This window comes from Polyodon spathula, chromosome 26 (assembly GCF_017654505.1).
Source record: "Polyodon spathula isolate WHYD16114869_AA chromosome 26, ASM1765450v1, whole genome shotgun sequence".
Lineage (NCBI taxonomy): Eukaryota > Metazoa > Chordata > Actinopteri > Acipenseriformes > Polyodontidae > Polyodon > Polyodon spathula.
Window position 1 is genome coordinate 9,946,281 of NC_054559.1, and position 17,487 is coordinate 9,963,767.

General features: G+C 36.6%; 1 protein-coding gene across 18 annotated transcripts in view; it reads right to left on the reverse strand.

The window, feature by feature from the left end:
- The window catches only part of LOC121300773 (trinucleotide repeat-containing gene 6A protein-like), a 141,812-nt gene that overhangs the window by 30,547 nt on the left and 93,778 nt on the right, over positions 1–17,487 (reverse strand). For all 18 annotated transcript variants that reach the window (XM_041229615.1, XM_041229625.1, XM_041229621.1 and 15 more), the window contains 2 exons: positions 12,996–13,086; positions 12,575–12,596 (listed from right to left, as the gene is read on the reverse strand). In XM_041229615.1, coding sequence (XP_041085549.1) covers positions 12,575–12,596; positions 12,996–13,086 — 113 coding nt within the window. The remainder of the gene's footprint in view (positions 1–12,574; positions 12,597–12,995; positions 13,087–17,487) is intronic.

Consider the following 17,487-nt stretch of genomic DNA (forward strand, 5'->3'; position numbering starts at 1 on the left):
ATTCTATTCAATTTCACAGATGAGTGGAGAATGACAAGCGGCAGGCAGGAAAATGGCCCAGACGTACATCAGTTCCAGAACACCGGAGAGACTGGGAAGCGATTCACTTTAATTAGAAAAACCAACAGGAAGTGAAGGGGGTGTTCCGATAAGAATCATGCAGAACCTTTACTTGCAACATTGCTGCAGCTAGGGAAAACTGCAGAAAAGCACTTGGCATTATTTGTGGAAAACGGATATCAGTTATATGTGTGAAAAGACACACCACAGAATAATTTTAAAATTTCAATTTGATTGACACATTAGGTTTATATGCAGTTGATCGTCATGATTCTAGTTTGTGTTAATTCTAGCGGTGCAAACAAATTTACATAAAAATGCAACACAAGGTTTTACCAGTGATTTTGACCAAGAAAACAGATGTATTTTTCTTCAACTAGCAAATTCATCATAAAACTTCTTGACACACACTTTAAAAAAAATCAGGTTAGGGATTTTCATCCTGTGAGTAAATTAATGTAATACAAGTACAATGAATTGAAAAGAACACATTAAAATCTGATGCACACTAAATCTACGTTTCAACTGATAATTATTAATGTCACTGGAAATTATTTTCAAACGTTTAACTCTAAGGAGTGTAAATGTGCAGTCACACTAACAAAGCCCACCAAACACAAAGTCCCGTGCATGATATAGGGTCAATGCTAAAATTTCAGAAAGAATTCTGGAATACCTAAATAAAGCAATCAACACAAAAACTAACAAATGTGCAAGTAAATCACAGCAGAAGTCTGTTACATCCTGAAAAGGCAAGGTTTGGACTTGTACAGTCTACATGTTTTCCAGTTTGCAGCATCTGACCACTCAAAGGATTCTGGTCCCACGACTCCAATATAAACATGATTGTTACCGACTACTTCAAGACTAAGAGATCAAACAAAAAAAAACATGTTTAAGTTAAAAACCAAACCATTGTCATGTAAAAGGCACACTGACCTGAAGTTGCATAAATTATGGAGCATTTGGAAAAATACAAACTTGCCTCCAATAAAACTATTTACAGCACTAAACATGGGATGCACCGAAAATCGGTAGCCTATCAGCATGGCACCAATATAAGGGGGGGGGGGATAAAAAATCGGTGATTGACAGTTTTAGTCATTTTAGCCGATAATGTACAACGATATTCATGCTTGAATTTCTTTCAGCACAGAGTGTAATGTTTGGTCAGGCGTGCTTACTGTACTAAATGACGCAAGAACACCGATTCAGTCATTTTCCCAGTGCTCAAAAGAGCGGCGTTTTTTTTTTTTTTTTTTTTTTTTTAATAGAGACAATAGGATAGCTGAATTGTGTGCAGCAGAACAGACTTGACATTACATCCAACGATGAACAGTGAGTACAATAGTATTCTGATGCTTTTTACAGAAAGCTCTCTGAATATTTAAGACTGTGTCCAAACAGCAAAACAAGTCCTCCTAGTTAGCGCAGACAGCTGGGTCATTACATTATTATTAATTATATTTAAATGTACTTCAAAATTGCCTATTTTTTGTTTATCTTGCTTAATTTGCATTGGTTTCAGATGTATTCATATATGTATGAAATTGATCACTGTGCCGTCTTTTGTGAAGTAACATTCAACATCTCAGCAATACACAGGAGGCCCTGCACCACAGTCTCAACACTGACAAAAAAAAATAGCTGCTTCCGCATCTAGCACTCAAAGAATATCACAGACATTTGCAGAGCTTTTTGAGACGTTACAGTAATAAAACTAGGAGTTGCTAGCAACTATAAAGGCTTCCAAGAAAACATGGTTCAATCATCACAAATAAATCGCCAATACAGCTCGCTACGTTTCCTATAATTGATGGGCTGCTTAAGTTGTATCGTGTATAGAGCATAATCTTACGCTGAAGTTTAAGTGCACTGATCTGTGTTAGATACAGCTGAGGAGCTATAGGCCAATTTGTGGGTTTTGAACCTTAGCAGAGGTCAAAGGTTATGGGTAATGACTTTTTTGTAAAGCATGTATGACTTCCTATGTGTTCCATATGAACTATGTCTATCTGTGATCCCTGAGGCGCAAGGAACCAGTTTTTAGCTTGACCTTTTGGAAAGGTCAAAGGTCATGGGTGATGACTTTTTTTTTTTTTTTTTTTTTTTTTAACAGAGCACATGACTTCCTATAAGTGTTTCATTATAACTGACCACATCGGCACGCCCTAGGAGATAATTTAAATGTAAATTCCAATATGGCCGCCAAACTATGTGACCAATCTGCTTTCGATTTTAGCGGTTATTACTTTTATGGACCGCACAACTGTACCAACATACGTGCAACACTGTTCTTGTTATTAGTCATTTTCTGTCATTTAGTCTGTTCTGTCTTAGTCATTTTTCAATTATCAATATGGCCGCCAAACCATGTGACCAAAACACCATTTTGAAATCGACAGTACGTCACATTACCCTCTACTATCTTGCTCAGTTTCATGTCTCTAGTGTATTGTAGTATGGATTTATACTTTAATATATGTAAATATAGCACTCGTGAAATAGTTATTTTGATCGCTGCATCCATGTTTAACGAAAAAGCAGGTATTTTACAAAATTCAGAAAGGACCTTGTCCTGAGCAAACGTGACAATTTTGGTGCCGATCAACACTGCAGTTTCAGACAAGATCTTCGAATATTTTGCGCAAATCCAACGTGGCGAGCAAACCAACCGTCCAATTGATTTTGTTTCAATGTTTTCTTTTTATAGTCCATTCGTGCGCTATATGTTGACATTGACATATCTCCATGTTAGATCGTTTTTGTCGACAAGAGTTTCACAAGATGTAGCTTAGCGGGCAAAACTACACATAGGCATCTACTTACGTATGCGTTTTCATGAGTCTGCGACAAACTTTTGGCGGAAAAAGAATAATAAACACAGCAATAACAATAGGCTTCCCAGCCTTTGGAAGCCTAACAATGACTTGGATCGCATTATTGAGAAGTGATAATACGAGTGATCAGGACAGGATTTATCAGTATGCACTACATGAAGAGGTATGTGATAAATACAGTGAACAAGTGGTGGGGCTTGGCTGGAGATGCAGTACCGAGTGTCCTGTTGACATGCAGTGCCTTTTAAACCTGTCATACTGTGAAAAACAATACTTTTAAACAGCGTGTGTAAAATAAACAGCGTATGATGTGAAAATAAATTGGACCTGATGTGCCTACAGCCGCTAAGGGTTAAAACAAGAATTTAACGAACGCTGTTGTAGTTGACACTATGTAGGCTGCATTTTTCTTTTTTACTGTAAAAGTTAGAATACGCAATGTTTGACAGCAAGTGGGTATAAGTTAAACGTCACATATTTTTCTACAGAAGTGTTTACTAGTATAAATGCAAAAAGTCGTGTGACTACTGTAAAACAAATGCATAAATTGCTGTCAAGCACAAAATACTGTTATTCTTTGTATTCATTTTCTGAAATGAAACAAGTAAACCATATCCGTTTATTTGTCATAAATAAAGTAAACGATATCTGTTCATTTTTAAACACGTACGATTATAAAACAGTTTAAATATAGGCCCTATGCCTTGTTCTAGTAGTTTAAAATAGCTTAACCGCACTATTATCTGCATCTTATCTCCATCAGCCGGTATGGGTAGATAACCATCGGCCATCTATTTCGGCCAAGAAAATTTTTACCAGTGCACTCCTACTAAATACTTGTTGTTTAACTTAATTTCTATTTCTAAAAAGGTATGTACTAATACTGTAAAACAGTATAGCAAGTGAAAGCTACCAACACAAAAAGCTGCTACCCCCCTAGTCTGGGAAAATCTAAAGTAGAAGCATTTTTACCACTCTCAGTCTAGAACCTGTTCCTTGCAGGCTTACACAGTCAGAAGTACCGAATGTAGTTTTTCAACCTTCATTACCGGAAACCCTTTTAGTCTTGGCAACATCAGCCAACACAAATAAGAGCTTTACGCAGCAAACTTGATTCTTGTTGCATTTTCACTTCAACGCAAAGTCAGCACTGACTATCCGTTACTTATCTTGCGCTACAACTACAATTGAATTTACTAAATAGCACTTCATACAAACCATTCATACAAAGTTTACTTTGTTCAGAAATGCTTTCTGTACAGAGATTGTGTTGCCTTACCCGTGACATTTCATACCCCCTCCTGAGACTTCCCCAGTCTCTGCACTTTAAAAACTGCTGTACGTCGCTCTGCGATTGCAAAACAAACTGATGACCCAATTACTATTTACATAAATCAAGCAAAAACAAACCTGAAGGCAAGGGAAAAAAAAAGAAAAACTGCAAATAGTGGAGAGGTTTTAGGTCGCAGTTTTTAAGAGGAGAGATTCCAAAGGGAGACGTTTCCAACTTCAGTTGCTTTCCCACTCTGCAGATTTCATTAGAAAATGGAGAAGCATGGTGTCATTTTACTGTTACAAGAGCACGGCTTGCCAACTCCTCCTGTTGTAGGGGCCCAGAGAGTGACTTGAGCTCAGGAGAAGAGGAAAATAAAAAAAAAACATTTCGGGCAGCTGCCTACACAAATCTACTGCAGATGGAAAATTGCTTCATCCCAAACAGATCGACTTTCAGCAAATAGAAAAACAAACACCGGCGTAAATAAAAGGTGGCAGCAGCAACAGTGAAATACTTTGCATTTATGCAGACTGTCCATGCTGCTCCCCCTGAGCGCTGTTTTGTCTTGCTTTAATTGTACAGTAAACCACTTCCCTTAGATTTTCATGCACCAGAGATGTCAGCTGTGGAATGCTAAAGGGCAGGCAGAGGAAGTCTGGCTTTCATGCCGGCACACGTAAGCTGCAGCAGTGGTAGAAATTTCGCTGAAAGAAAAAAACAAAAAAGTACTGTACTCACTAGCGCGCTGTTCTGGAAAAAAACCTAAATTGTTTACTTATGTTAACTCTTAGCTGACCGCGTTAAATCACAAAGATTTTTTCCTGGCTGCATCATTGTTGAAGTGCTGTCTGATGACAATTACTGATGGCGCTCTCACTGGAGTGGTTTCTAAATACTATAATGCTTTATATGCTACAGAACTGGAATTCAAAACATACCAGCATATCAAAACCTGGTGTTACTACAGCCAGCACTTGGTTATCCGTTAACCAGATACACGTCAGTCGAGTTTTACCGCCCTTGTACTAAAAATAAGATTTCCGACTGTCACCAGTGTTCTGATACAAAGCCCAATTTAACAGTCTTACAATTTAACTGAATATCCGTCATAACCCGCGTTTAAAAAAAATACTCTAATGCCAAATCAGTCTGTCTTAGTGTGCAGTTACACAGCGCTTCCTCCAGTTTCACCTGACAAAAATGCAGCCAAAACAAAGCGAACGAGACAAACTAGGGTAATGTACAGGTTCTAGATAGCGAGATGTATTTTTTACATTTTTTTATATGTGATCTTTATTTGTTTTTGTGCATCTTCATTTACAAGCGAACTGTGACACTAGGGCCTTATCGAGCACTATATTCTGCAATTTTGAATACTGTTTTAATTCTGGAAACTTTAATCTTTTGGTTTTGCTAAATTGCATTGCCTTTTACGCAGACGGTTTGGGAGTTTTCTACTGTTTGTCACCACGCCACACTCACCAGTCAACAAATACGTACCGGATTTAAAAGTATGTACTGTATTGCCATTAACTTGTGTCTATAGTTTTGGCAAGGGATATTTTCAGAATCCTTTCGTTCTGAATTTACTTATTCTATTGAAAATATAGTACTGTACCAATAAAACCAATACAGTTCTTTCAACTACGTATTTGATATTGTATTTTTTTTTGTTCTCTGAAAAAACAGACAAGGGTTGGAACGGAGTAAACTGAAATAATCAGGTATACGTCACACATATTTAACTGTCACCAAATTCAAAATTTTTATAGGGTCGGATATGCGAGTGCCGACTGTATAACAAGCAGGTTCGTCTTTACAATTGGCTAAGGAAACAACATTTCTCTGCTTGTCCAAGCTTGATGCATACAGATTTGCACATACCTTACATTCAAAACTATTGACAATTCTAGACTTGGGTAAAGGCAGGACAAAGAATTATCCCAGCTATATTAACTAAATTTTTACAAAATTATGAGCTATTGATACAACTGATATTTCACTAACGTTATTTGCATAAAAAAAACACATTGTGTATATTTTGAGTGGAATGATCCAAGGATTTTGTATTATCCACACTTGCTTAAATGTTACAATTCAAATCACAGTAAACATTGGATATGCACAAAAATTAGTATTAAAGCTGTGATGAAAAAATGCAAAATGTAAACCAAAATGTCCCTAAAACATGCACGGACAGCTGTTTTAATGCAGGTAACAGAACTTAAGCCTGTGAATAAATCCAGGTTAAGCTTTAGAAGGAAATTACACTTGAGAGAGTTAAAAAAAAAAATTATTAAAAATAGGATACATTCCTGTTTAAATCTACAATATTTAAAAATAATGTTAAAAACGTTTCCTAGCTTAACCATTTTCTAATTTTAATTATTTAACGTTTTCATATTTTTCAGAAACACTTCCTATCCTCACTTTTAAAATTAGTACATTTTTATAAGAACACTAACTGACCTAGGAGGTCATCTGTACACAATTAGCTTCCTGTACACTTGTGGCAGCAAACAATTACAATAATAGGGCAAAAGTTATCAAACATAGCCCACATAACCTAGTGTAGCACAACAATCACAGCCAGATAATGCAAAGGGAGGTGTTTAAAATAATTTCACTACATAATGCATTTAAAAAATCTAAAAATAAAACCAGTACAAACTTTCCTTTAAAAAGGCAGCTTCAAGTTCACAGGGATAAATAAAAAGAATGGATTTACTGAAGTCTCCTGAAAGAAATCTATTTTACAGAATATAATACTGAAAAAAAATTTGTGAATTGGATAAAACTGGATAGCATGGCCAACTGTACCCAATTAGCAGGGCTGCAACAAAGGGTACATTTTGACATTCGAAGGTTGGAACACATTACCGAAGGAAGGTTCAAACCTTCTATGGTACTAATTTGCTGGTGATATCACCATAGTTGCTTGTTTATATTTGATTGAAAATCCCATTTTACAGGTAGGCCATATAAAACGGGAAAAAAAAAATGTCATGTAGTTTTAAAATGCAATATATAGAACAGTAACCACATTTTTATAATTTAAATACAAATTTTAGTTTATGTACACATAATTGATGCTACTTGCGACATATACAGTAAGCTTGCATTGCAGCAGCACCAAGTGCAGCAGACTTAGGCAAAAAACAAACTTAAGTCCCTGTTCCAAGCAGGTTATCAGTCACTGTCACATTTTACTACTACTAAAAATATTAATAGTAATAATTACGAACTTATGCTTGTTAAGTGACCCCAGAGATTGGATGTGCCTCCATGATACAAGACGCTTACAGTTTGCATTTAACTTTTTTCGGTCGTCTGGGCATTTAACCAAAAAAAAACCCAAAAAGCAGAGGAGTTGAGACATTTCTTTCAATACAGCTTACACTGTACAACGCTTTGCTGTCAAGATAGAGAATGAAGAAATTAAAGGTTTGCCTCTGGATAATATAAGCTGGAGGGGGGAAAAGGACGGAACTCAGTTTTTTCGAAATTAAAACAGTGTTAGCGCATATTTTGTATGTTTCAAACATATTCCACCATAACACTTGTCTTACACCGTCTTGTACACAAGGTATTCAGTACATATTTTACTGAAGCAATACAACCACTACAGGTACCCCCCAGTGATTTGGATAATTTACCCTGCTGTAGAGATTATACAAATAAAAAGATTGAACTGTGCATGCAAGTGACATTTAATGTGCAATTTATGGTATTCACACACTCAACCGATTTCTGTTAACAGAAAAAAAAAAAGTGCGTGAATGGCTTCTGATAAATCTTCGAATTCCTGGCTAGCTAACGAACCTTCAAACCTTCTAATAGAGCCCTACCAATTAGTGTGAATTTAAGCAGCTTTGGGGAAAAAGGCTGAGACAACTAAACCACATGGGCGCAACAGCCATCAAATCAGATTCCTCTGCCCATGCTGGACTTAAGATGCAGACTACAGTTCAACTTACAGCGCCAGTCAAAAGTTTGTGTACACCCGCTTGAAACCAGGTTTTTCATGATTATCTATGCTTTTAACTTTATAAACTTGCCTATAAACGCTTAATATTTCATTATATGATGTGTATTTAAGCTGATAATCATAAGTGAATTGCATTCAAAAATGTATTTTTTAAATGAAAAAGTAAATCTTGTCAATTTCAATTAAATGGTCACCCAAAGCAAGGGGATTTCAGTCTGAAGCCCAAGTCAGTTAAACGTCTGAAATGTGTATAACACGGTGTTAGAACACTGGCCTAAGTATAAAAGTGTCTTTGTTAGATGTTCTGAGTTAACTAGCATGTTACCTAATTAACCTTTTGTCACCAATTATTGTGAACAGGTGAGGGTCCATGACTACTATAAATATAGGTCATTGGCACAAGTTTGTCATTCCTGAATGTAAGGGAGCAGAAAATGGCAAAATACGCTCAGTTAAGCAAAAAAAAAAAAAAAACAGTCTGTAAGTACTTTAAGAAATGAAGGTCAATCTTTTAGACAAATCGTCAGAACTTTGCAAGTGTCTGTAACTGCTGTGACCAAGACCATCAAACGATTTGAAGAAACTGGCACTCATGAGGACCGAACAAGGTCAGGCAGGCCAAGGGCGACCTCAGAATCAGAGAACAAGTTAATTAGAGTCAAAAGTCTGCGAAACCGGCGATTAACTGCCCCTGAAATACATGCTCAGCTAAATGCTACTAGAAGAACAGATGTTTCAACATCAACTGTTCAGAGGAGATTGCGTGAAGCTGGCCTAACTGGAAGAATTGCTGCAAAGAAACCATTGTTAAGAGTGCAGAATAAGAGGAAGATGCTTGCCTGGGCCACAAAACTGGACGTTTGAGGAGTGGAAGTCGGTCTTATGGACCGATGAGTCAAAATTTGAAATTTGGGTCCAACCACCGAGTATTTGTAAAACGCAGAGAGCGTGTGCGCATGAGTTCTGCATGTGTGGTTCCTACTGTCAAGCATGGAGGAGGCAGTGTCATGGTCTGGGATTGCTTTGCTGGTGACAGAGTTGGTTATCTTTACCAAGCCCATGGCAAGCTCAACCAGCATGGCTATCATAGCATACTTCAGAGGCATGCCGTTCCATCAGGATTACGGCAAGTTGGGCAGACCTTCATTCTTTAGCAAGATAATGACCCGGAACACACCTCAAAGGAAAGTGAAGGACAACTCAATCTAACGACCTGGCCTGACCAGTCTCCAGACCGCAATCCCACAGAACTTGTATGGGACGAACTGGGCAGAAGTCAAAGCAAAGCTACCCACAAGCGTCCTAATCTCTGGGAATTGCTGCAGAAGAGCTGGGAAGACATGTCGGGTGTTTTCCTGCTGAAACTTGTTAACTGAATGCCTCGTGTTTGTGAGGCTATTATTATGGAAAAGGGTGGCTATTTTGAGGAATCCAAGATTGAGGCAATTTTCAATTTTCTTGAACATTGCTTTGATACTCCTTATGTTTTGTATGTTGTAACATGTGTTTTCATTTTCAAGTATTTACAGAAACGTATATGACGTAAAACATTGTCAATTATGAAAAAAAACTAGTTTCCAGCAAGTGCACTCAAACTTTTGACTGGTACTGTATATCTACCCCCCTGCATTCTCTGCACTACACGGAATTCATAAATGTGTGGTCTACATGGAATAAGGTAAACAAAAAAATGGAGGCAAAATACTTTTCATCCTTAATTATTCATCAGCATATTCATCAGACTGGAAAAAACAGCATGCATGGTTAAATATTCATGTTTAAAACTTTTTTCTACTAAAACTATTAACAAAAACACAACTTGCTTGAGTTGAACACAACACATGGCAATCTGCAATAGTTATAGTAAATGTAAATAAACAAGGCTTACTTGCAACATGCATGACTCTGGACCCAAAGTGCTTCTGCAGTAAGCCTAATAGTAAAGGTTTGTTTAGTTTGAGGGAGGGAGTCTTGTGATGGAAACATCACTTAGCAACCACTAGGGCTTGAAGAAACAAAAACAACTCAGATTAAGATCGCAGGCATGATGAAAATAACCTTAGAAAGAGTTTCCAGGGTTACTGTCATTTCTGAAGGTTGTTTTATTGAATTAAAAACGGTTCCAGGTCTGTACTATCTGTGAAACTAAGAGCACTTAGAAGTTGTTTAGACAGATTTTTTCAAAATATACAGGTCTGTGTGTAAATCTGAACACTGGTGATCATCTGCTCCAACCACATTTGCCCATTACTGAAATTGCAGTGCAAGGGATTCAGACTGCAATCAACACCAAGCTCTCTTTTAAACAGATGGTTAAGAGGGCTTAACATTTGACTTCTGATAAAGCACAGCTTGTAATAAAATCTGGAAACGGGGAAGGGATATACACACCCTCATTGATTATAATTGTGCCAATTCAACTAACAAAATCTAGGGGAGCCCTTGTGTAAGGCCCATACAATAAGGTGCAAATGCTTAAAAAAAGTCATAAAAATAGAAAAACGTTACATGCTAGGAAATGAAGAATTCAGTACTCTGAAATGTTTAACAAACTGCAGGCCTTTATTCTTTATAAGGCTACAGGGATGCCTAATTTTTCACCATCAATATCGTTCTTCAAAAAAGCAGATGCATCGATTTATCGATGTCATGAAAGTGTTGAAAAAAAATCCAAAAACAAAAAACCTGCAGTAATGGAGCAGTGGATGTTACTGTGTAACATTGCTAGCAAAAACATATGCATATTAACTGCAAATAGTAATTAAATATAACCTTTAAATATAAATTTGAACCTTATTTCGTGTTTATTTGTACCATTTGGGAGTCAAAGCAAAAACCAGAAGAAAGTTGTTTAAATCCATAACGAGTCAGAGTAACCATCAATCTAATTTTTAAAAAGTTATCACTGTCCACAGCAGTTTATTAACAAGAATGTTGTCCATGGCTTACATTTGAAGCAATGAAGCTTTGTTACAATAGACAATGTACAGAGTTAATGTATTTAACATACTGCGTGCAATCATTCCATATGGGGGAGGAGGGTTTACAACTGCTCTCAAAATGCCTTTAGAAAAACTGAACTACCGTAGTCTCCGGCTAAGAGAATACCTCTCAGGAAGCAAGCAGTGCTCTTAAAGCCGAAGCGTTCTCTAAGACAGACAGTGTTCTTAGCCACCAGACACAATGACTCAATAAATAAATATGCATTACTTGTCATGACACACGTGCAACATACAAAACAAAATAAGTAAAAGAAAAGCAATAGGCAAATGTATGTTAATAAATTATAATAGACAAACTAACATTAATAAACTGTTAAACTAAATTACACAGCAACCCTACACACTTTAAATGCAGCAGCAACATACAAGGCATGCAATTTATTTAACACAATGGTGAAGCAACTCACCAAAATGGGAAACACCAATTGTGACTGATTCAAGTAAATGATATGACAACAGTTCTGGAAAGATTTAATAAACCAATCAGTGTGCCTCAAGACACTTGCGTGATTACTAGTCACATTTGAAATGACTGAATAAACCATTTTAATTCATTTGATGACGACAAGTTATCAGGTTATAAAACAGTACTGTATCCACAGTGAACGAATCTATCAGTGCCAAAAACATGTTCTTTAGCCACAGCATTTACAATGGGAAAAACAAGCGTGTTCCCTTATGAGAAGTGTTCTCTTGGGAGGTGCGCCTATATGCAGACTACATACAAACACTCCCATCTTCTGGTTATGCCAGCAGCAAGACAACTAAATGTCAAATATGAGCAACAGTAAGACATGCTGGAACATCTTTTCTCTGTAAACCAAATGTCCTGTGATAACTTGTGCCCTGACAAAGTATCTGAGACATGTTTCCACTCTTTTTACATCTGCCCTATAGAAAATACAATGCTGGCGAGAAAACGATTACCTTTGAATTGAAGAGCCATTTACCACTAAAATCGCATGTAGTGTTTTATAGTTGTGTAACTGCACAGATAAAATCCCTGAATATAAGAATTTAGGAGCATCAAATTCAAATCAGGACTCAGAAAAGTCAAGCTAAAGCTCCTTTTGCAGAGAATCAAATTGCTTTAGAAAAAACAACCCCGAAACATACCCCTTACTAAATGCCATTCTCCGGATGGACAGATTTAGTTATATTTTACTGTGCATAACTTATGAAAAGCCCTAACCCTTTAAAGCCAACCCCACGGGAAATACAGGTACCAGCTCCATACTGTTTCATAGTATCAGTTATTTTTTGCAAGCTATTTTTAATGTCATTGGGTTGCATTGCTGGCTTGATTCCAAAGTAGACAAAAGATACTGAAACATAAAAAGGTGGTACCAATGTCCCAAAGAAAATGCAACTTACACCTTGTCACAACATTCCAAAACATTTCTCTTACCTTTGTTTTTTTGTTCAGTGGCCTGAAAGAGGAAAAAGAAAAGTTCTTAGAAACAACCAACAAGACAGAAGAAATACAAAACAGAAGCTCTTATCACATGGGTAAGATTTTTTTTTGTAGCATCAAACTGCTTGAGAATACATCAGCATGTGTCAATTTTGCAGGAGAATGTAGATAGCAAGTGGAGAAATGTTTATATCAAAACACCTTGCATTTAACTAATTACAGGACTACATAAACTGTATATGCAACTGTTTAAAATGAAATATTTCATAATCCATATGCTGACAATGAAATTGCATGAATATTTAACGTGCAATTGTCTGATGTAATTTCATCATGATTACCTGAGAAAACTTATTTGTCTGGTTTTGGTAAAGCTTCCTCAGTCGTCAATCATAAAACAGTCAAAGTAGATTACCTTCTTCAAAGCAGCTTCCTTTTTTTTCTTGTCGTCTTTTCTCTTTTTCCTTTCTTCCATCAACTGTTCTTCCTTTTCTTGCCCTATATCCCTACAGAAATATACAGAAAGGCTTCAATGTATACCGTCATCTTTAATTCTCTCAATGGTCATCTTCTACCCCCCCAACTAACACATTCCTTTAGTATAACAAACTACCAGATGTAGCAACATAATTAGAAAACAGGGAAAGATCTGCCTAACCAACTTAAAGGATTACTCCTCTGGTGAATCACTGAATTACTACTCTATAAACAGCTCCTCCTGTAGGGCACATTGGCCCTCTCCTTGGATTTAAAAACGAGATGCGTCTAAGCTAACAAGTGTGACAGGCATACAAGGAGGCAGTGTGGTCCAGTGGTTAAAGTCCAGGGCTTGTAAGCAGAAGGACCTGCCGTGTGACCCTGAGCAAGTCATTTAACCTCCTGCGGACGAGATGTTAAATCAATGTCCGATTGCAAGTGACTCCGTATATAATGCCCAGTTCACAGTCTACCTCTGTAAAGTACTTTGTGATGGTGGTCCACTATGAAAGGTGCTATATAAAAATAAAGATATTATATTTTTTACAAAGAAATAGAGATATGACTGCATTCTACAATTGGATGTGATATTACCCTTTTCCCAAGATGGTGACTAAACCCTGCTGAATACCATCTGCATGTGTAATGGATACTAAATTCATCTGCCACCTAGCAACATTTTTTTTTTTTTTTTTTTTTTAATTTTCAATACTCACTGTAGAGCACATTATCCTCAGTCAGCTAGTCTGAAGAATGTGTGCATCCTAAGGAACTGACAGAACCAGGCATATGAAAACAGTTCACTAAAGGGCTTGAGAGGCATGTGACCTTTGCTAATGTTAACTTGATATCTGGATAAGCAGCCCATTTCTAAACTGTGCAACAGAAAAGTACACATTTCAGTAACCTGATAGCACTGTACGCTTAACAAGGTACCGTGAAAGATCTACAGGTTAAGCACAGTCGAAGTTATGCTGCTTCTATTTACAGGAATTGGATCTCAGTGTTATTTCAAAATTAGAGTTTTGTTGTCCCAGCAATAACAGAAAAGGCAAGAGACACAACAGGAGGCATTGCCTTCGCCCAGCTGTTAACACAAAATCAAGAAACTCATTTTTATTTTGGTATATCTTCATGCATTGTGATGGAGTCTGAACCTTGCCCACTCAACATGCACCTAGGGAAGAGTAAAAACATAGCTAACATAATGGACAATCAGCAGGCTTAAGTAGCAGGGTTCCAAAAAATTATACGTTCCCACGTGTTGCTACAACTATTTTAATAACGTACCTGCAATTTTTCATTGTTAAGAAAGAGAAGTTAAAGTTAGTTATAAATTTAAAAACTAATACATATTTTTAAGATGTCTGTTTTGTGAACTGGGATTTGAGATCAGAGGTGTGTGCTCTCTCCACCACTCCTGAAGAGACACGCTACAGTAAAGCTTGGGCACTGACGACAGTGTGGTCTCATTCTCTCTCTCGCTCTCTCTCATTCTGACAATTGGGGCTACCCTGGAGAATAATTCCAACTAGTCTACATGAGGAGATGAAAAATTAAATAAAACATGGTCTATGGGTTTTATAGTTTTATGTAAGTTATAACTGAGTGTTTAAAGTTGTGGATAAACAAATGAGACAATACAGTACATCCCTTTCAGTTCTCTTCATACATGATCATTTTCTGTTTCACTGAACATCAATGCATAAATAAATCAGATGGTTTGATAATTGTATTTAAAAAAGCATAGGCATGTAATATAATTATTTATTACCACATTACATAAAGCAGAAATGTTGAGAAGATCTTGCGAGAGTTTAAATTTGTAAGAGTAAAAACATGCCCAGATGTTAACGTGGGGACGTGTAACGCTATATTTTTCAGAACCCCGCTACTTACTCATGTCAAAAAACTTAACTTCTGGTGTTTTTGTAAAATGCTAAAATTAGGAAAAACAACATTGCTTATTACAGCAAACATGTTCCAAATTGTAAAATGGGTGAAACAATGTAATTTTCAATGTAAATTTAAGCTTCAGTTTCAGTTTGAGCTGGTTATGTATGCAATTAATTTCAACGCTTATAAACAAAGTCAATATTTGACAAACATGTTTATTTTTTACAAAAACAATAACTAACTTTGCCCTCATTTGCACTCTAATGCCAGAGCCGATAACCTTGCTTGGATGTCAGATTATCTGTGCCCTTCCAACTAGACAGCAGTTGGGTTTTTGCTTCAACAATGGTTTGCTTGTTCGGCTCCACACAGCATTATATAAACATTCAGAGCCATAGCCATTCTATGCAACGTGCATTGCGTATTATTACCAAACCCTTGAAACTCAATGTAGCTCAAAGTAAATCTATCAAAGTTATGAGGTATGGTAGGGTCAGTTTTTTCAGCTATAACCTAGTTTATGACCTCCAACCACATTAAACTCACCAATACTTCGCTTAGTAAGACTGCCACTGTTACACAAAACTGGCTGGGCTGCATCTTTACACTATTCTAGTTAAAGAACAATACTATTTTTTCCGTAAGAATAAAAAGGAAAACACCATTATGCACTTAAGGTTTAACGAATTGGAGTCATGACATGAAATACATTTAAAGCAAGCAATTTTGACCTCAACTGAAATTTTTGCAACAGATCTCCCAACTCTTCAAGTTTGGGATAGTCAGAGTGAAACTAAAATGCTGCTTTGTGCACTGAAAAGCAATGTAAACTTAAAATGAAGGACCAGGTTTGAATAAAACCCCAGACTGGATCATTGCATGGCTCCAGCAATAACTTTGACCGCACTGATAAAAACAAAGCAAACCCACACACTACAAAGTCATCATGAACTTCAAAAGCAAGTTTTATTAGTCCATTTCCTTTTACACAAAAGACCACACCTTCTTATGTTACTTATGTTCTGCATTTCTTTGGGTTAGGTCATTAGATCAGAGGGGCACTAAATGTGGAAGATAACTGAACAGGGAGCATTACAAAGAAAGTTAGGCCTAATAAGACGATGAAGACTTCAGCATTACCACTGGCCTTCCTTATTACAAGTTCAGCATTCAAATCACACATTTGGCTTCAGTCTACAGTGCATGTTGTAGAGTATTCTGTGAATTGTTGTAATAAAAGCACTCACTTAAGCTAAATACAAAAAACTAGTTGACTATGGAACTGCCAATCACACAGCTAAAATGATAAAGACAAAGATCAATGGGAAAACAGCATGGAACTTTACACATTGAGGGGCAGTTTTATTGCAAGCCATAACTTAAGCAAAATCGAAACCTAACAGTAATCACTATTGGAATTTTATGCAGGAAACCAGGCAACCATTTTGTTCAGTAGCATGAACAATATAAGCCAGTTTGTACACGACATACATGTGTATAAACACAATCGTGAATCACATTCTACTTTAGCCCTACATATATAACCAAGTGGTGTTCTCAATAAAAACAGCATCTTAAGGACAGAGCAAAGGCATCTGTTTATGACATTTGACGCTGGTGACCACACTAAACACTAGCTTAACATTAACACTTGGGTCTGTCAAGCAAAAAAAAAAAACATCATGTATGTACATATAATCTATATGCACCTTCACAAAAGATAATGGACGGATAATTAAAGAAAAAAGTTTATTGCATATAGCAATCTGACATGGAGTAATCCAAGGCAACACCTATGCTCAGTTGAGCATGAATGTACAGAACTGGTTGGGGGGGGGGGGGGGGGGGGGGGGAGGTAAATACTCTCTAAAACAAGAAAAACTATTCAAATGAAATTAGCCAAGGTTCTTAATATTGCAGAAACTGTAGTTACAATTAATTGTGACATATCATACCTGAGTGCTTTACAAACTCCTAATTAACAATAGAGTATGACTAGCAACAAGTTAGTTTACATAATGAATGCAAATCCCTGTGATTCACAATCAGTGTGGATTTAATGGATGATTGACTTATATCAAATAATATTTATATATATATATATATAATATATATATATATATATATATATATATAGATATATAATATATATATATATATATATATATATATATATACACACACACACACACACACACACACACACACCAGATGATATTGCCAAAAACATTACATCCAACAGTAGTGTTACATTACATCCAACAGTAGTGCTACGGTTCAGTCTGGATATGTTGGGAAGCAATATTTCTGAAATAAGCAAGATACTGTTCCTTCACTCACTTTTGCAGTTTCCTACTTGAGTATATCACTTTCACAGACAGCATATTGAAATCATTTATTCTCCTTTACATTCAGTCTTTGAAAGAAAGCTAAATTTGCATTTCACCACTTTGAAAACTAAAGACTCAGCTAGCCCCGGCTATACTAAATCTAACAATTTCTTGGTCTAGCGCCCGCTTTTTAACACCTTCAAT